Source organism: Colobus angolensis, unplaced genomic scaffold (genome assembly GCF_000951035.1).
Source record: "Colobus angolensis palliatus isolate OR3802 unplaced genomic scaffold, Cang.pa_1.0 Scaffold75, whole genome shotgun sequence".
NCBI classification, from domain to species: Eukaryota; Metazoa; Chordata; class Mammalia; order Primates; family Cercopithecidae; genus Colobus; species Colobus angolensis.
Genome location: NW_012121265.1, coordinates 6,892,077 through 6,913,415, shown reverse-complemented (window position 1 = coordinate 6,913,415; position 21,339 = coordinate 6,892,077). Strand labels below are relative to the sequence as shown.

The following is a 21,339-nucleotide window of genomic DNA, read 5'->3' as shown; positions in this document are numbered from 1 at the left end:
AAGGTCTCAAACACAATATTTCACTCAAATTGCTCTGCCAGATTCAGGAGCAACTACATGAAAGATATCTGGATGTGAGGAGTTGCAAGAGATGAAGAAAGAAGTACTATAAATGCATTAGTGGTTCAGCAAATCTATTAAAAGATCCACTCAATAAAACAACATGGAATCCTATTCATTATGTAGAAGGGAAAACTATCGTAGCAGGAATGGATGGGTTTGTCTTTGTCTACTGGAACTTTTTTTAAATTAAAGTCTTCATAAATGACTGAGAAATTCTTCTTAAAATTCAAGCCTTGACTGCAGGAGTTTTTGCTCAGTGAGTAGGAAAGAAATTAGGCCATACATTGGGAAGAGGGCATTATGCATTTGGGAGCTGCCCCTCTCACAGTAACTCAGGGTTCAGAACCAGGCTTTTCAACAACTGCAGAGGGCCTGGCTGCTTGAAATAGTCTCGGCCCTGTTGGATTTCAGGGGCTGCTCATGCCTTAGAGCTTTTTTTCCTGAACACATTCTCAAGATGCTGTCAGATATGGGCTCCTATCTCCTTGCAAGCTGATTAACTGATAAGGAAAATCAGCACCAAAGGTTAGAGAGCAGGCACCTTGCACAGGAAAGACAGGCTTCATCCTCTCCACTTTCCCCTCCTGCAGAATAAAATTGGGTTCACTGCAAATTCTCAAGTTAATGGGCTGTAAATATCTGGCAGCTAGGGCAGTTGCACAGGGCTGAAAGCCACAGGCCAGCCCTGGCACCCCATGAAATGAGTTCACCATCTTCAGCTCCTCCAAGCCTGCATTTGCTGGAGGCACAGGCTGGGAGCAAACACCGGGATTGGAAGAGGAGGCCAGCTAGAAGGCTCCCCCTAGTGGGAGACTGGATCAATGCCCTGGAAACACATCTCTTAAATGGGATATTGACTGCGTCTCAAAGAAGGGTTCCCAAAGACTTTCACATGACTCCACAAACATTTTGAAAGAAAACACTCACCTCACAATATCTCTGGGACTTTGGCTTTTTCCTGAGTAAATTCGGGGAGTGGAAGAGTGAAGCCTTCTTTACCTTTCAACCAGAAAGTTGTTTGCTCTCCTTTGCCCTGTGGAAAATTCACAAATTTAAAACAAAACAATGTTAATCATCTAAACCTTTTTGAAACTTACATCACTGAGTAATTCTTTTTTACATGTCCCAACGGATAAACAGCATACAAGTGCCTGGCAATGGTCAATGCAAGAAAATTACTGTAAAGCAAAAGGATGTAATATTCCCTGGAGGTCCTGGCTATAGATTTCTTCTGTACCACCAAGAATATACTCTACCTCAGAGAAGGGCAGATTATCACCTATGGGCCAAATCCAGCACAGTACTTGTGTTTGCAAATAAAGTTTTATTGGAACATGGCCATGCCTGTTGATTGACATATTGTCTATTGCTGCTTTTGAGCTACAACAGCAGTTAAGTAGTTGCAACAAAGACTCTACGGCCCCTGAAGCCTGAAATATTTACTGTCTGGCCCTGTATAGAAAAGGTTTTCCAGGCCAGGCACAGTAGCTGATGCCAGCTAATCCCAGCACTTTGGGAGGCCGAAGTTGGTGGATCGCTTGAGGTCAGGAGTTCGAGACTAGCCTGACCAACATGGTGAAACTTAGTCTCTACTAAAACTCCAAAAAAAAAAAAAAAAAGCCAGGTGTGGTGGCACATGCCTGTAATCCCAGCGACTTGGGAGGCTGAGGCAGGAGAATCCCTTGAACCCAGGAGGCAGAGGTCACAATGAACTAAGATCACACGACTGCACTCCAGCCTGGGTGACACAGTGAGACTCCATCTCAAAAAAAAAAAAAAAAAGAAAGAAAGAAAAAGTTTTCCAACTCCTGCTCTTCATTTAAGTGATTTTATTATATGCACGTGTGATTGCTTAGAATGGAAAGTCACAGAAGAAAGGAGGGTATGTGTATTTGCATGGTTCTAACGAGAGCACAATGCAAAACCCTCTCTATAAAGTGTGTGATCAGTGTTGCCTGAAGTGGATAATGATCTTATCCTCCAGAAGGAAAACAGTAGACAAAAAGCAAATGCATCTTCTAAAACTATCCCGTGGTTAAAGCTAGGGGCCTGGAGGGATAACAATATTGTGTTTACAAAGTGTCATCAGTGATACCCACGTGAACTGCTGCTCTCCATTCTGGATGCCATGTTCACAGTGTCTCCAAATAGACAGGATCTGGGCATGGTAATTCCCACCACACCAGCCACCACAGGACCTGAAGAGTGGAGAACCAAAGACTGTAAGGGCTCTGCATTGCCCGAGGCTGGACTCTACAATGCGCATCAAATCAACAAATGTAGTGATGCGCCCTCTTGGGGCAAAGTTTGGCAATAGGTTTTAGGGTTTACAAAAAGGAAACCGACAGAACCCACAAACTCCTGCTGGAAAGTGACATCATCACGGTCATTAAATGACCGTGTCACTCATGAACTAGAGCTGTGAACAATGCCAATGGCGGCACAGACATAGGAGCAATTCATTCTGATGATCAGGTTTTGTTTTTTTTGAGCCCTGGAAGATAGGTAGTAGCATAACTGGCTACAAAATTTGCTGGAACAGGTGCAGAGTGAAAACACGGGATACTTTGTGCAAAGATGATTAAGAATTTCCAGACAGTAACAGAAGAGCATGAAACGAAGCATGGACCACTTCTGCACAGATCACATGCCCATGAGTTGGCAAACACAGACCACATCAAAGGGCATTTGATGTTGAGGCGTGGAGGAAAAGTAGCCCTATATAACCTGTCCTGGGGTTTGGTCTCTTCCTTTTTTCTCTCTCTCTTTTTTCTTTTCTTTTCTTTTTTTTGACAGAGTTTCGCTTTGTTGCCCAGGCTGGAGTGCAGTGGCACAATGTCAGCTCACTGCAACCTCTGCCTCCCAGGTTCAAGTAATTCTTGTGCCTCAGCCTCCTGAGTAGCTGAGATTACAGGTGCCTGCCACCACACCTGGCTGGTTTTCTGTATTTTAGTATAGACAGGGTTTCACCATGTTGCTCAGGTTGGTCTCAAACTCCTGAGCTCAGGCAATCCATCCATCTCGGCCTTCCAATTTGCTAGGACTACAGGTGTGAGCCACTGTGCCCAGTCCTTATTTTTGGTTGAATACATTGAAGCCACTCTGTGTCCTTGTTGTTACCAAGCAACCTAGCTAAATAGAAACACACATGCAGAGACAATTCAATCTTTCATTTCCCCTAAAGAGGTTACCATTCAATGTCCAGGTTCCTAAAAGCCTTGGACGTAGGAATGGAACCCAGAACGACCTGCCACCATCCCTGCACCATCAGGCCATCAGTTTTGTCTACCTGTGTGGAAGCCAATCCGCAGCTGGAGCTTCTCCTGGAGCAAGTGCCCAGTCTGGAAGCAAATGAATGGTGCCACTGAGAAGTGCAGGGACATGGTGGCAATCTCAGCCACATGCTGGCTTCCATTGCGGATAAGAAGTCTGCTAGCCACCACGTATGCGTCTCCAGTGGTCTCAGCCTGAAAACAAAGCGACAGAGTGACCTTTGTTTCCCAAGAGGGAGGCCAAGGGTCAGGGTGGGTCAGAGATGAAGGCCCCTCATTTGTCCCCAGCCTCGAGGCCCTGTTTCTGGATGTGTCACACTCCCTGACCTCCGCCCCATGCAAATTCCAGCAGTTCTTCAGTTCCTGCCCTTGTAATGGCTTTTCCACAAAGCCCACCTCACCCTCCTTCCCCCAGCCTCCCTCCCCACAGTCACTGTTTCCTCCTCTGAAATCTAATAGCAGCAGTGACTATATTTCCCCAGCCCAAATTCAGAACCAGTGAGACAGGGAGCAGTGTGCTCCTGGAGTCAACCTGGAACGGTGAGGTGGATTGGTCAAGCAGAGACCATCTCCCCTAACCTGAAATGTCCACGCCCCACACAAGGGCTCTTAGACACATTTATACATGGGTACGCATTACACATTATACAAAATGTATTCATATATATATAGTATGTATCTGCCTATCTGTGCTCTTCCCCCTCCATCCTCCTAATAAAATCAGCTTTCAGATCTGTTATTCACAATAGAGAAATAAATGACAAGTAGTTACAGCCCTTTCCAGACACATTTGCATTTTAGCAGAATCCATAGATGATGTGGTGAAGGCTGAATTGCAGGCATCAGCCAGACGGTAAGAACACCTCTGTTCTGGTGACCCCGAAATGATGCAAAGTCAACCAGTCAACAAGCCTCACCTGCTTCTGGGTTCCCTCTCCCCACCGTGATAACATCCTTTAGAAATACAAACTAAGTTTTAAAATGAGCTCAAGCAAAACACAACTGAGCAGGTAATACTAAGAGGAAAATCCCAGAAGACGTCCTCCTAAGCAGGGCAGGTTCTGATTTTGTTGGGTGTGTGTGGTCTGCTCTTCAAGGTTATCTATACCATCCTTTCTTTCACCCTTGAACAGAGGCATCATTTGTGGGGAACACTGGGAGACAAACATTGAAGACATGTCACTCGGTCACTGAGATATGTGACCATATGACCACACTGTCCCCCAAATCTCGCTGTCCCCAGGTCCACAGGCAGAGGCAGGGCCCTGGGATTGTGGTCGGAGCTGGTGCACTTATGGCTGCCCACCAGGCATATATGAGCACAGGCACACAGTACTGTGCCTGGAGTCATGATCTGACCCCTTCTAAAGAGTCAGAACACACAGAAAGCAGCCCTCATCACCACCACCACCCGGCAGTCATGAAGAGCCAAAACGTTTCTGTTTTCCCCATCAAAAATGGTTTTCACTCTAGGTGACCGTGTCCTTCTGTCTCCCAGAGTAGGACCCAGCAGGTAATTGTTGCTGCCCCCCTTTTAGCCATGAGTCTGATAGTCTAAAATTGAGAGTCTTTCTTCACTCTGAATTGCTAAGGATCAGGACAACAGAGGTGAGACCCACACAAGATCCAAGGACAATCTTTGTAGGAGAGTAAACAGGAGACTCTCTGCCTCGGAAGGAAATGTATTTAGGAAAGACAGGAAAGAATTAGCCAGTGGAAGATCAATGCCTCTTTTTAAAAAGTGTTTACTGTGAGATGAAATAATGGAAGGAAACAGAGGAAAAACAGAGGAAACTGGTGATTTTTGACAAGCACATACATCTGTGACTAATCAAGACCTCTTCCAACAAAACAAACAAATAAAATATTGAGTTTCTGCCACGAAGTGACATAGACTGAAATGGAGTTTCCTCCTGGCTGATGTCTGGAATCAGTTCCATCTTCCGTCAGGCCCCGGAGACAGCCCGCAAGAAGCACGCATGACCTCACAGCCAGGATGAGACATCTCACCCTATACTCACCGTAATTTGTGATGATGTGATCGAATAAACTGTACAGGTCATTGAGGAGCTTGACGACTTGCAAGGGGGAGCTGAGAGAACATAGCTTTGTGAATCCAACAATGTCAGAGAAAAAGATTGTTACAGACTCAAAATGTTCTTGTTCCACGGACCTTCCAGCTAGGAGTTGTTCTCCAGTGAAGCTGAAACCAGAGAAGGAGATCATTTTTGAATGGATCTTACTCATCTCATTTCCTACAGACTCCCACGAAATTGTCCTCATTGGTCCTTTTGCTTCAATGGCTAAGCTTTTGGTTAACAAAATTCATTATCTAGAGGAATTCTTTCAATATCCACTTCTCCACTTGCATTCTCTCTAAAGAGATATTTTAATTGATGGGTATAAATGGTGGGGGGTGGGGGGGTAGGAGAGAGGATCACATAACGCCCTTACAAAAGGTTTTTTTTTTTTTTTTTTTTGAGACGGAGTCTGGCTCTGTCGCCCAGGCTGGAGTGCGGTGGCCGGATCTCAGCTCACTGCAAGCTCTGCCTCCCGGGTTTACGCCATTCTCCTGCCTCCGCCTCCCAAGTAGCTGGGACTACAGGCGCCCGCCTCGTCGCCCGGCTAGTTTTTTGTATTCTTTAGTAGAGACGGGGTTTCACCGTATTAGCCAGGATGGTCTCGATCTCCTGACCTCGTGATCCGCCCGTCTCGGCCTCCCAAAGTGCTGGGATCACAGGCTTGAGCCACCGCGCCCGGCCACAAAAAGGATTTTCTTTATGTATATTGGTTATCGAGTTAGAGTGTAAAGACTCTGCAGTTGTGGAAGCGAATATAACCATTCACCAATCCACAAATCAATTTCATTTCAGTCAATCAATCTCACTAAAAATCCCTGCCCCCACTTCTTTGGTCTAGACATGCAAGAAGTGCACAGGAATTTTAACAGCAAATACTTCTGTTAAGACAGTGAACATGTAGAAACAGAACCAAAAATGGAGCAATCTTTGAATGTGAAGCCGCAGGTACATATCAAACTGTGCAGAGGTTTTGGACCTACAATCAAATAGAGAGGCGGTAGCAATTAGTCAGACTCGTGAAACGAGGGCGCCATCTAGTGGCTTCTCTCCTGTTGCTGCATCCGCCACCCTCCACGTAAAAGACGGACTGCAGCCTCTATTCCTATGGATTCAGGAGAGTTTGCTTCTATCTCCCTTTACAGGTGTACCAAACTGCACAAAAAATGCCTGACTCTTTTTAGAAGAGACTGATATCCTCTTAGAAAAGTAATCACGGAAATTATCCCGCCTATGTGGGGCTGCTAGATGGTGATGCTGCAGCTTCGTCAAGTCCCCACTGCTTCCGAATACCTGGGCACCATAGTAGACAGAAGCTTCTCCACCTTCCTCTTCTCTGCCGTCAGCCGGCTGGTCCTCTCTTGCACCACTTCCTCCAGGTGATTGGCATACACTTCCAACTTACTCATCATACTGGCCAGTATGCTCACATGGCTTTAAAAGAAACCAGACATTGATGTTTTCTCCCAAGACCCTTAGGGCCTCAGTGGAACAGAGCTTCCAACTACACATTCCAGGAAAATATTTCTCACCTTTCAGGTGTCCTAGTTAAGGGTTGGCAGCGGACATCGGGGAGGTGACAATGGCAATGCAGCTGCGTGACAGGACAGAGCCTTTCACCAGCCCTCTGAGCTTAAGCTGCCTTCTTCATTTCTCTGAGTCTCACTTCACTCACTTGGAAAATGAAGATAATCACACGTACCTCATGTATGTACGATTACACTGTTGTTCTGAGGATGTAGGGAGATAACATGCATAAAGTGTCTAGGGCCACATCCATCCACAGGCACTCAACAAATAGCGGCCTTCAATGGCCCATTCCCTGCTTCCCAACAGACATTGAGAATGCAGATTGTAGGATGGGTCATTCCTTTCTTATCGGACTGTCTAATGTAAGGGGCACTTCTAGATTCTATTAGTCCTTTGTTTTCGAAGGGTCTTCAGAGAACTCATTTAAATTCCTCATCTTCAGATGAGGAGACCTAGACTCACATAGGTAAATAGACTTGTAACATTGAGGTCTATATTTTCTAAGTAAAAAATCAGGATGTATCTTAAGCTTCTTTATGATGTACCTTTAGGTTAACTACCTTGATTTAATCATTTAACACAGTATATGTGTCCCAAAACATCAGATATACCATAAATATAAACAATGTTTCATTAAGGAGTCTTGCTGTGTCACCCAGGCTGGAGCACAGTGCTGCGATCTCAGCTCACAACAACCTCCACCTCCCAGGTTCAAATGATTCTCCTGTCTCAGCCTCCCGAGTAGCTGGGATTACAGGTGTGTGCCATCACATCTGGCTAATTTTTGTATTTTAAGAGACGGGGTTTCACCATGTTGGTCAGCCTGGTCTCAATCTCCTGACCTCAGGTGATCCACCTGCCTCAGCCTCCCAAAGTGCTGGGATTACAGGCTTCAGCTACCACATCCAGCCTCATTTGTTAATTTTAAAAATAATATAAAAATAATTTTTAAAATTTAAAAACTGTTATGAGCTTGGAAATGCAGAACATGGGGCTATTGTGTTAAGAATGCATAGCTGGCCGGGCGCAGTGGCTCATGCCTGTAATCCCAGCACTTTGGGAGGCTGAGGTGGGTGGATCGCGAGGTCAGGAGATCGAGACCATCCTGGTTAACACAGTGAAACCCTGTCTCTACTAAAAAAAAATACAAAAAATTTAGCCAGGCATGGTGGCGGGCACCGGTAGTCCCAGCTACTCAGGAGGCTGAGGCAGGAGAATGGTGTGAACCCAGGAGGCAGAGCTTGCAGTGAGCCGAGATTGCACCACTGCACTCTAGCCTGGGTGACAGAGACTCTGCCTCAAAAAAAAAGAAAAAGAAAAAGAAAAAAAGACCTAGCTGAAGCCAGGTGTGGTGACTCAACGCCTGCAATCCCAGCACTTTGGGAGCCCAAGGCGGGCAGATCACCTGAGGTCAGGAGTCTGAGATCAGCCGGGCCAACATAGCAGAACCCTGTCTCTATTAAAAATATGAAAATTAGCCAGGTGTAGTGGCACACACCTGCAGTCCTAGTTACTCAGGAGGCTGAGGCATGAGAATCACTTGAAGCCGGGAGGCAGAGATTGCGGTGAGCCAAGATCACACCACTGCACTCCAGCCTGTGCAACAGAGCAAGACCCTGACCCAAAAAATGTTTTGTTTTTTAAAAAAAAAAAAGGATTCATAGCTGAAGGTCCAAATTAAGAGTAGACACCTGACTGCCAGCCTGGGGCTTTTTCCACCAACTTAAGCTACCTCTAACACGGGCATGTCTTCCTAAATTCATGTACCAAAAGATGATACAATTATCTGGTGTAAAGGAAGCTACTATTGAGAAAGTTGTTGGAGACGCATGAATGATTTAAGTCATAACCTACCCTACAGGTGGTGAGTAATTTTTATCTCATAGTCCAGTCCAAAGTGATTAGCCTAACCCTTGGAATGCTGATTTGAAACAGATTCTGAAGCCATGTCAAAACTCCCTGGAAACAAGGACCTTAATTGATTAGTGACATCTGAGATAGACAAAGAAGGCAGTAAAATTATTAATATCTGATCCATTTTTTTTTTTTTTTTGAGATGGAGTCTCGCTCTGTCTCCCGTGCTGGAGGGCAGTGGCCGGATCTCAGCTCACTGCAAGCTCCGCCTCCCGGGTTCACGCCATTCTCCTGCCTCAGCCTCCCGAGTAGCTGGGACTACAGGCACCCGCCACCTTGCCCAGCTAGTTTTTTGTATTTGTTAGTAGAGACGGGGTTTCACCGTGTTAGCCAGGATGGTCTCGATCTCCTCACCTCGTGATCCACCCATCTCAGCCTCCCAAAGTAGTGGGATTACAGGCTTGAGCCACCGCGCCCAGCACAGCCACATAGTTTTAATTTTTTTTTTTTGTTTTTTAGAAACAAGGTCTCGTTCTGTCACCCAGGCTGCAGTACAGTGGCACAATCATAGCTCACTGGAGCCTTGACCTCCAGGGCTCAAGCGATTCTCAGCCCCCTAAGAAACTCGAACTACAGGCTCATACCACCACACCTGGCTAATTTTTTATTTTATTTTATTTTTTATAGACATAGAATCTCACCATGTTGACCAGGCTGGTCTTGAACTCCTGGCCTCAAGGGATCCTCCTGCCTTAGCCTCCTAAAGCACTGGGATTACATGCATGAGCCACCATGCCTGGCAGCTCTAAAATCCTAATGGTTAACTGAGTGAGAGTAAATATCTGTTGCACATCTAACTCACCCTCTGGGAATGGCCTCTCATAAAGTTTTCTTGATGGAAGAGAAACTGGGTCTTTTCTCCGGAGATTCCTCCCAACATACCCTCACCATGGCCATGATCTTTTCATTGCCCTTCTCCTCGGGCAGGGAAGGTCACAGTGGGACTGCTGCTGCAGGGTCTTCGATTTGGTTGATGATTTCTGAAATTCATGTTGGGTTTAGAAAGCCAAACATGAGAGCTTTGTGCCACTTACTACACTTCATTTTCAATAGTAATTGTGCTCTTATATTTGTAAACTGAGTTTTTAAATAAATAGAACACATTAGAATTCCAAAGTAATCGGGATATTTTAATAGGATACTCTGAATCTGCCTGGAAAATGAACAGGTCTAATGAAAAACATATAAACATCCTCCTAATTAGTTTTCAAATCACGATTTTTTAAAATAGAACTTTGCTTGATGTGAAGCATATCTCCATATAATTTCAGGAATGTATAGGCATTTCGTGTTGGAAACCCCCAAACTGCGCTTCATGCAATTTTGTTAAATTTTCTGCAATATGTTGCATAAATGTTATTTTAACACATAATAAATATTACCATCATGTCCTGCCTCTCTGTCCAATTTGTAAACCTAACTTTTCCCACTTCTTCACTGGCTCCTACGGACATTTGCTAAACATTCTGCTTAACCAGATGTTGTCAAGGGAATAATATTTTGAGAAAAATGTATACATGTTTTGGTATAAAAATAATAAAAATACTGTGCATGCAACAACATGGATAAGTCTTATATGCATTATTACTAAGTTAGAGAAACCAGTCAGAAAAGGCTGTGTACTGTATGATTCTATTTACATGGCACCCCAGAAGCAACAACACCCCAGCAGCAATGGGCATATCTGGTGTCATTTCTTTTTTTTTTTTTTTTTTTTTGAGATAGACTCTGGCCCTAGCGCCCAGGCTGAAGTGCAGTGGCGCGATCTTGGCTCACTGCAACCTCCGCCTCCCAGGTTCAAGCAATTCTCCTGCCTCAGCTTCCCCAGTAGCTGGGACTAAGGCGTGTGCCACCATGCCCAGCTAATTTTTGTACTTTTAGTACAGACAGGGTTTCACCATGTTGGCCAGGATGGTCTTGATCTCCTGACCTTGTGATTCTCTTACTTTCTAATATCTTTATCCAACAAAAGAAGTCATGGCTTCTTGGAGAATTGACTGCTTCTAGCACTGGGGCAGGAGATATGCAAAATGAGACTTTCTTTTTTCCCAGAAAGTAAGGAAATATACATTCTAGAAAAGACAAAATGTTAGAGACAGAAAACAGATCAGTGGTTGCCAAGAGTTTGGGGAGCAGAGAGCATTGACTACATGAAATGCCGAGGATACTTTTAGGATGAGGAAAGTTTTCTGTAGGATACTACAGTGGTGGATAGATTACACTATATATTTGCCAAAACCCATAGAGTTTTATAGCACAAAAGTAAGCCATAAGGAAAGCAAACTTTAAAATATACCAATTGGGAAATTATGCAACCCCAAGATAGAATGCAGACAGCAATAAAAGAATCTATCAGTGTTACAAATATATGGCATAATCTTACTGAATGGGATGAGTGAGAAAGAATGCTGACCTACATCGCTTCTGAAATGACTAGAGACTTTAAGACTAAAGACAAAAGGAACTATTCATAATCATCGTATTCTAGTTGGTAAAACTGTTTCTCATGGGGATGCAGATTAACAAGTCTGAAATCACTGAACACACATATGGGGATTGAACAAAGTACATGGGTGGTGGATGGTGGGAGCCAGGATCTCGATGTTGGAATTTACAGAAAAGTAATGGGAAGACTGCAATGAACCATGATGGTGATGAGTTACATTTAGAGACGTCAATGGGAACTCATGTTTTGTTTAATGTAGATGCAGATATATGTGTATGTGTGCGTGTGTAATTATAGTAGAGATATGTATACATACGGGTTAGTACACATACATATTTCCTTACTCTGTCCACCGAGAGGGCCCATAAGTAACAACCCCCCGGGGAGCAATGAGCACATCTAGTGTCAGCTCTAACTTTCTAATACCTTTCTCCAACAAAAGAAGCCAGGGCTTGTTGGAGAGAATTGGTTGCTTCTAGCACTGGGGCAGGGGATATGCAAAATGAGACTTTCTTGTCTTACCAGAAAGTAAGGAAATATGCAGAAACAAGACAAAACACCACAGTGATGGCTACACATCAAAGAGACACAGAAGCTACCTGAAACTGAATGGCCAAAATTGGAACAATTTAAGCTACAAAATAAATAAAGTGATATTCAGTTATAACCCAAAGTATAAAATAAATATCCATGAGTTCATACTGACATAAGTACTTGAAGAAATAAATGAACGGGCAGAGTAGACAAATCTCCCACGGAGAATAATCCCAAATACTCCCTCCTCAAAGAGGTGGAGCCTGACTCCCCACCCTTTTTTGTCTTTTTTTCTCTCTTTTTTTGAGACAGGGCTCAAGCAATCTTTGCGCCTCAGCTTCAAGAGTAGCTGCTGGGACGCTGCCACACTCAGGTAATTTTTGTATTTTTGTAAAGACTGAGTCTCCCTATATGCCCAGGTTGCTCTCAAACTCCTGTACTCAAGCGATGCTCCCTCCTTGGCCTCCCACAATGCTGGGATTACAGGTGTGAGCCACCACGCCCAGCCTAACTCCTCACTTAGTCCTAGACTAAGTATGGAAGGGAGAAATCAGAGTAACTTTATGGTGGAGAAATTGACAAACACTTTCCCAGCCAAGTGATCAAGGTCAACATCAACGGCAATAATCAATGAAAAGGACAATTTACTTGTGCAGTCATCCTTCAAAACACACAAACGCCAAACCATGAGAAAAGAAAAACAAATCAGACAAATTCCACATGAAAGAACTTCTACAAAATATCTGACCAGTACTCCTCCGAAGTGTCAAGGTCATTGAAAATAAAGTCAGAAATTTTCCCAGAGAAGCTTAACGAGACATGCTGACCAAGTGTAATGTGGTACCCTGGATGGGGTTCAGAGACAGAAAAAGGACATTAGGCAAGAACTAGGAAATCTGAGTAATATATGGCTGTTAGTTTAACATAATAAAAAAAATACAGGTTACAAAACTGTGCATAAAATGTTATCTTGTTTAAGTGTACATGTTTAACGCCTAAAACTATTCTGAAAGTATGTGCATTAAAAAGCACTCTAGGAGCCAGGCACAGTGGCTCACACCTGTAATCAGCACTTTGGGAACCCAAGGTGGGGGGATCACTTGAGGTCAAGAGTTCGAGACCAGCCTAGCAACATGGCAAAACCCCATCTCTACTAAAAATATACAAATTAGCTAAGCATGGTGGTGGATGCCTGTAGTCCTAGCTACTCAGGAGGCCGAGGCAGGAGAATCGCTTGAACCCAGGAGGTGGAGGTTGCAGTGAGCCGAGATCACGCCATCACACTCCAGCCTGGGTGACACAGAGAGATTCCATCTCAAAAAAAAAGTACTCTAGAAAATTGTGTTTTACTTCCCAAATGAAGTACATTTTGAGACATGAGACAGCAATGGCTTCAAAAGCAGTGACTGAATTACTATGGCATCTTCTGCTTTGTGTGTTTAGCTCTAAGAAATGAAAGAATCAGAAAAACGATACAGGACTTTGAGAGCAAATTCGAATCCACGGGTCTGCACTTCAGAGAACATGTGTGAATTACCTAGTAACTTCTAGCCAACTGTTTCCATCCTATAATCTTTAACCGTCTACTAGACATGTTAGCACTGTTGCTCATTTGTTTTGGCAATGTGCATCAGAATCGCTGGGGAGCTTGCTGAAACAGAGATGTCTGGACCAATTCCTCCACAGTTTTTCCAATGAAGCAGGTCAGGAATGGGGCCTGAAAATGTGCATTTCTGACACGTTTCCAGCTGATGCTGATGCTGCTGGTCCAAGGACCACAAGGACTAAGGCCAGTGCTTCTCAAGCTGTGGCTTTATCAGCATCACCTGGGAGGGTGATAGAAATGCACATTCTCAGGCCTCACCCCAGACCTCCTGAGTCAGAAACCCCAAGAGTGGAACCCAACAATGTTGTGTTTTAACCACCTCTCAGTGATTCTGATGCCCGCCACAGTTTAAGACCCATGGTCTTGCATGCCCGGAGAATCAATAGCTACTCCGTTCCCAGGACAAGCTTTGTTTGTAGGAAAGCGTCAGAAGTTAATTGAAGAAGTGTTTGCCCATAAATTAGGTATACACTGTACTCTTCCTGGTTGCAGTCCTGTGAATACATAGTCCCATGTAGCCAGCTCTCAGTTAATTTTGTGAGCTCAACAATGAAGGGGAAATACACTGATTGTCCACAGTATCTTCCCTTACAGAACCCAACTGGCAAAACTAGGCAGTGATGGGGCTGAGGAACTGTGGGTGGGCTCCTGCCTGGGCTCAGTCTGGGAATATTTGTGTGTGTGCTTGATGCCAAAGTTAGATGCACTTGGATTTTGAGTTACCGTTTTTGGATTAATCTCACCTCTGCTTTATTTAGCTGGAACTCAGAAACTGGAATCTTGTCTAAAAGCAATTGCATATCCTCACAATGGGCTCCTGACTCAAAAAGTCTCCATAATGATCTAAAGCTGAGGTTTGAGATAGGCCACTGAGGATAGGCTAGAAATGGTAGGCAAAGCAAGAAAAAAAAAAAATCAAGAGAGAAAGTGGGTTGAGTTTACTTAGAAACTCACACTCACATGTGTGCACACACACACTGGTATCTTCTCTCCAAGCAGCCTGAGCTGCTACATATTAAAATCACGCCAGGAGCTTTGAAACCCTGACACTGAGGCAGCACCCCAAACCAATGATATCAGAATCTCGGGTTGAGATCCAGGCATCAGCCGTTAAGAGACAATCCAGCCAAAAAAAAAAAAAAAAAAAAGAACTGCTTCAAAATAGTGAAGGCCCTTAAGTCTACATGAGAACTCATATTCAAAGGTTGCTGGGCGACAGAGCGAGACTCCGTCTCAAAAAACAGCCAAAAAAAAAAAAAAAAAACAAGCCTGAAAATATCCTTTGTAAGTGGACAACTGAACAGCATTTATCATGGATTTTAAATATATTTAAAATATATTTATCTTCTCAATTTCATGGCTACAAATCTAGCCTGAAGAAACATTCACCCATGTGTGCAAAGATATAGAGCTGCTCACTGCAGCAACTTCCAAAATGTGTATCAAGGTACCATTTATGGCATATCCTCACAATGAAAAATGTTGTAGCCCTTAAGAAAGAATAGGGCAGATGTGTACATAGGAATATGAAGCGAGAGGTGCCCAGGGAGAGGGAACAGTACACACAAAGGGTCTGGGGTAGAAATGTGTCTGGAGTGGTAGAAACATTTCCATCACTCCAAACTAAACCCCTTGCTCATGAAGCAGTTTCTCCCTATTCTCCCGACCCCCAACCCCTGATAACCACCACCAACCTGCATTCTGTCTCTATGGATTTGTCTATGTTGGAGACGCATGAAGGTGGCCAGCGTGACTGAAAGGAGTGAGCCATAAGAGATGACAGTAGGAAGGTATAGTGGGCTGAATCGTGGTTCCTAAAGGGAAATGTCCAAATCCTAACCCCCAGAATCTACAAATGTTTCCCTATTTGGGAAAGGGAATATAAACCAAATATGCAAATAGAATTAGGGATCTCAGGTTGAGGAGGTCATCTTGGATTATAGGGGTGGGCCCCAAATCCAATGACAAATGTCCTCATAAACGGCACAGCTAGGATAAGTACACAGAGGAGGAGACAATGTGAAGACAGAGCCGGAGGTTGAGGCCATGCGGCCACAGACCCAGGAATGCTGGGGCAGCCACCAGCAGCTGGAAGAGGCAGAGAATGGAACCTTCCCTAGAGCTTCCGGAGGGAGCAGAGCCTTGACAACGCTTTGACTTTAGACATCTGGCCTCTAGAACTGCCAGAGAATAAACATCGGTGTTTCAAGCCACCAAGCTTGTGGTCACTGTTATACCCCCCTAGGAAACTAATCCAGAAGGCCACAGAGGTTACACGGTTTCAAGGCCTTCAGTGGTCTTGTAGGCCATGAGGAGGGCTTAGTTTTCACTCCTCAGATAGGAAGCCAAGGGAGGATTCTGATAGAGAAGTGACATAATCTGCCTCATTTTCTAATAGGATCCCTCTGGCTGCTGTAATACAATAAGTTATATAATTTGGGGTCCCTTGATTTTTTTGGTAACCAAAATGGAATTCATTTTCCAATTTAAAAAAGAATATGAATTTTTCTTTTTTTTTTTTTTTCTGAGTCTGCTTGCGAGGGAAAGAACATGAATTTTTCAACAAAAAATAATGGAATAAATTGTAAATAAATAAAACAATTAATTTTAAAAACCAGCATTTCAAAGCCAGCCCACACAACCAAAACCTCCCAAGTAGGCTCTCCCACTTTACCATCCGGTGCCTCACGGAGGTAATCAGAGGGCCCATGGTCCCAGTGGTGGATCAGCTCCCTCATCAGAATGGTGAAGCTATAAACATCTTCTTGTGGGGTACCTGACTAGGGCACCTCCGGGAGCCGCAGCAGCTCTAGGGCAGTCCAGTAGAGCTCTGCCAAGCAATGGGATGTCTGCATGGAGTGAGGGTGCTGCTGGTCAAAACTGGAAAAGCCACCCCTTCATCCTTGGGGGCATAGGAGAAAGGAAGGCATCCAGCCCTGAGTCATCAGCCCCAATGGTGTCTGATTTGAAGAGCCAATAGGGGTCTGTGTGTGTGAATATGGAGAAAATCAGCAGGAAGGATGTGCACTAACATGTTAATGGTGGTTTACTCAAGACTAAAATTACAGATGGTTTTCATGTTCATGTTCCTTCTGTGTATTGCCTTTATTTTTAAAAGCAATTGTGGTATGATTCATAGAACATAATATTAACCATTTTAGGCTGGGTGCACTTCACACCTGTAATCCCAGCACTTTGGGAGGCTGAGGCGGGAGGATAAATTGAGGTCAGGAGTTCCAGACCAGACTGGCCAACATGGTGAAACCCCTCATCTATTAAAAATACAAAAATTGCTGGGCATGGTGGCTCATGTCTATAATCCCAGCACTTTGGGTGGCCAAGGCAGGAGGATCACCTGAGATCAGGAGTTCAAGACCAGTCTGACCAACATGGAGACACCCCGTCTCTCCTAAAATTACAAAATTAGCCGGGCATGGTGGTGCATGCCTGTAATCCCAGCACCCTGGGTGGTTGAGGCAGGAGAATCGCTTGAACCCAGGTGGCAGAGGTTGTGGTGAGCCAAGATCACGCCATTGGACTCCAGTCTGTGCAACAAGAGCAAAACTCTGTCTCTAATAAATAAATAATAAAAATAAATAAAAATACAAAAATTAGCCAGGCATGGTGGAGCACATCTGTACTCCCAGCTACTCGGGGAGCTGAGGCAGGAGAATCACTGGAACTCAGGAGGCAGAGGTTGCAGTGAGTCGAGATCGCACCACTGCCCTCCAGCCTGGGCAACAGATCAAGACTTCATCTCAAATAAAATAAAATAACCATTTTAAATGAACAATTCGGTGGCATTTAGCACATTCATAATGTTGTGCAACCACCACCTCTATCTAGCTCCAAAACATTTCCATCACTCCAAAGTAAACTCCTTACTCATGAAGCAGTTTCTCCCTGTTCTCCTAACCCCCAACCCCTGGTAACCACCACCAACCTGCATTCTGTCTCTATAGATGTATCTGTCTATTCTAGATATTTCACACACCTTTTTTTTGCAGTGAATTCTAAAGGCTTATGTCATTATAGGTCATAGTCATCAAAAGAAAAGATAAATATTAGAGGATGTGGAAGGGGAACTAGGACAGCTGCTAGCAGGTCTCAGTCGGGCACGGTGGCTCACGCTTATAATCCCAGCACTTTGGGACGCCGAGGAGAGCAAATCACCTGAGGTCAGGAATTCAAGACTGGCCTGGCCAACATGACGAAATCCCGTCTCCATTAAAATTATAGAAATTAGTCAGGCATGATGGTGCATGCCTGTAATCCCCAGCTACATGGGAGGCTGAGGCATTCCTTAATAACTCAGGAGACAGTTTGCAATGAGTCAAGATTGCACCACTGCACTCCAGCCTGGGCAACAGAGTGAGACTCTGTCCCATAATTAATTAATTACTTAATTAATAATAAAAACAAAATTTCTCCCCTTGTCTTTTTTTTTTTTTTGACAGGGTCTCTAAAGGCTGGAGTGCAGTGGTGCAATCATAGCTCACTGCAGCCTCGACCTTCCAGGCTCAAGTGATCCTCCTACCTCAGCCTCACATGTCACCACACCAGCTAATTTTTTTTAAGTATAGGTGTTGGAGGGAAGTCTCACTATGTTCCCCAGGTTGATATCAAACTCCTGGACTGAAGCAATCCTCCTACCTTAGCCTCCCAAAGTGCTGGGATTTCAGGCATAAGCCACCACTCCCATCCCCCTTGTCTTTCTGTAAGACATCATCCTATCATATGTTATAGAAACCTCCCAAATTGACACAAAAAAGCTGCTGGTGACATGCTGCTCCAGCAAAAAGTGGATTGGGGCTAAGAACGTTGGTCTCAAAGGAGCCCAGGATACATGCAGAGGTAACAATCCAGGGCATTCAATTAACCGGACAGGTAGGAAGAGTCATTGAACCCCACTTGGCACATATGGAAGGGAAAAGTGGACTTGAGGCAGTGGTTTTGTCTTCAGATGCACAGAATTTCTTGGGAGCATTTAAAAAACAATTCAGAGGCCAAGACCCCATCTTCAGATATTCTGATTCAGTTGATAGTTGGTCGGGGGTGGTGGGACCAGGCACCTAGAAGACAGAACTATAGAACTCGATTATTTCTAAAATGTCTGACAAATCTTATGTTCTAAGCTGAGAACATAGGATGAATGTGGGAAGGAACAAAGAGAATTAAAGAGACGGGCAATCGTTGCTCCAGGTGGCCCAACTAAGCTAGGACGAGAACCAGTCTCCAAACCCAGACATCACCCTACGAACTGGTGCCACCTGCAGAGACTATTTTTTTTTTTCTCGTTCGCCTCAGGTGAACAGAACAGCCAGATATCAGGAGCCACAGAGGAAGGCCCATGTGTGGATACCTGCACAGATGAGCATCAGGAAGCAAAGATGGAGCTAGGAACCTCTGGCCATGCTGCCAATAGCTAGTGGGTGCCAAATCAACCACTGTCTCATCATATGCTCTGTATGTCCGGCCACACTTGAGTTCCCACAGCCTGAATCCTGACAGCTTCACCTGCAGCCGATCATCCACCAGGCAGCTGGAAGGTTTCAGGTTGTCGTGGGAGCCCAGGAAGCTCCTATGGAGGAAGAGCATGCCCTGCAAGGGTGAAAATGAGCAAATGAGGGAGACCGGGTGCTGATAACACTGCTGGAAGGAACCAAGGCAGAGAGACAGACGGGCAGAAACACAGAGAGGCCTGGGCAGGGGATGTGCCCATCTCTGTGTTCATTTGTTCAGGAGCCACCGGCATAGCCCCTTGTCCCTGGAGTCAACTGGGGCTGGGACACCCAAAATGGAGAAAACTATTTCCAGCTCCTTAGTGTGAAGCCAAGAAGGCCAGTCCAGCTTAAAATAAATACATCCTAGTGATCAGGCTAGGACGAGTAAATCTGTAGTGTTAAATTGATCCCAAGAAGTCAAGACCAGGGCCGGGATATAAACCCAGGTGAGACTGGGTTAGAAGCCTTCCTTCTAAACCACTAGATTTTCCTGTTCCCTGTGCCCTGGGTGATGGGAGAGAAAAAGTGGGAGGAGGGAAGAGGGAGGAAGGAGGGTCAAAGCACATACTCCCCCTGCACAACTACACAACCCCAATGTGTAATTACACAATTACACAACCTAGCTGAGAAGGGGCAGTGAAGTCATGTGTGGGAGGGGCTATGAGGAGGTCCTGAAGAGGAATGGGGTGGGGGGAACATCCTGAACAGAGAAGTGAACCCAGGGACAGGGTCTTGGGCCTCTTGGGCACCAGTGACATAAGAGTTATAAAGAGGCTGGGCATGATGTGTCATGCTTGGAATCTCAGCAGTTTAGGAGACCGAGGCGGGTGGATCACAAGGTCAGAAGTTCAAGACCAGCCTGACCAATACGGTGAAACCCCGCCTCTACTAAAAATACAAAAATTAGCGAGGCGTGGTGGCTAATTTTTACACGCCAGACACCTGTAATCCTAGCTACTCGGGAGGCTGAGGCAGGAGAATCACTTGAACTCAGGAGGCAGAGGTTGCAGTGAGCCAAGATCGTGCCACTGCACTCCAGCCTGGGCGACAGAGCGGGACTCCTTCTCAAAAAAAAAAAAAAAAAAGAGTTGATGAAGAAATTATTTAGACACTTAGTGAGTGTATGGGAGTCCTCGGTAAGGTTTTCCTTTAAATGAAAAGCAGCCCCTGTCAGGCCTCTGAGCCAAAGCTCAGCCATTGTAACCCCTGTGAACCTGCACATATACGTCCAGATGGCCTGCAGGAGCCAAGATGGCCTCTAGGAGCCAAGAAGTCTGGAGTAGCTGAAAAATCACAAAGAAGTGAAACAGCCAGTTCCTGCCTTAACTAATTAACCCACCTTATGACATTCTACCATTATGACTTGTTCATAGCCTGCCCCAGCTGATCAATCGACCCGGTGACTTTCTTCTTCTGGACAATGAGTCTTATGATCTCCCCACCACACACCTTGTGACCCCCTCCCCTGCTAACAATAGATAACCACCTCTAACTGTAACTTTCCACTGCCTACCCCAGTCCTCTAAAGCTGCCCCTCTCCTATCTCCCTTCACTGACTCTCTTTTCGGACTCAGCCCACTTACACCCATGTGAATAAACAGCCTTGTTGCTCACACAAAGCGTATTTAGGTGGTCTTCTATATGGACACACGTGACAGCCCCCAAATCATTTTCTTTTCTAACAAAAAGCAGCCTGTAGAATCGAGCTGCAGACATAGAAAGGCAGGCTAGAAGCTTGCCTGGGTGAATGCCTGCAGCTGTGCTAACAGGAAAGGGGCTATCTAGGGAGTAGCCATGTTCAGATAGGGACTCTGTTGTCCCTTTTCCTTGTAAACCACGTGTACAGTAAGGAGCAGGCAACATGGCGCCAGGTGGGCAGACTTCATTTGCATAATAGAAGATTAAGGTGGGGCAGCCAGCTTCATCGCTGGCTACGTCACACTTGGTCCAACCAATCTTTTGGCCCTATGTAAATCAGACACCGCCTCCTCAAGCCAGTCTATAAAATCTGGTGCACTTCGCTGTGGACCACCTCTCTCACATAGAAGAGCTGTTCTCCTTTCTCTTTCTTTTGCCTATTAAACCTGTGCTCCTAAACCCACTTCTGGTGTGTCTGAGTACTTGATTTCCTTGGCGTGATACCACGAACCTCGGATATTTACCCCAGACAACAACCAGCTTCACCAGCACAGGGGGGCACCTCTTCCTCCAGCAGTGCTTGACAGGCCAAGTCACTATCCCACCTGAGCCAGGGCCCTGAGGCCAACATTGCATTAGAAATATGGGATAGGGGCTGGGCATGGTGGCTCATGCCTGTAATCCCAGCACTCTGGGAGGCTAAGGTGGGCAGATCATGAGGTCAGGAGTTCGAGACCAGCCTGACCAACATGGT

The 21,339-nt window shown here is 45.1% G+C and overlaps 1 protein-coding gene across 1 annotated transcript in view; it reads right to left on the bottom strand.

The window, feature by feature from the left end:
* Window positions 1-2,148: 2,148 nt before the first annotated feature.
* LOC105501829 (guanylate cyclase 2G-like) overlaps window positions 2,149-21,339 on the bottom strand; it is a 39,894-nt gene continuing 20,703 nt past the window's right edge. Inside the window, 7 exon segments of the mRNA XM_011927925.1 lie at window positions 2,149-2,261; window positions 3,353-3,530; window positions 5,346-5,538; window positions 6,707-6,847; window positions 9,660-9,837; window positions 16,118-16,292; window positions 18,889-19,044. Coding sequence (XP_011783315.1) covers window positions 2,149-2,261; window positions 3,353-3,530; window positions 5,346-5,538; window positions 6,707-6,847; window positions 9,660-9,837; window positions 16,118-16,292; window positions 18,889-19,044 — 1,134 coding nt within the window.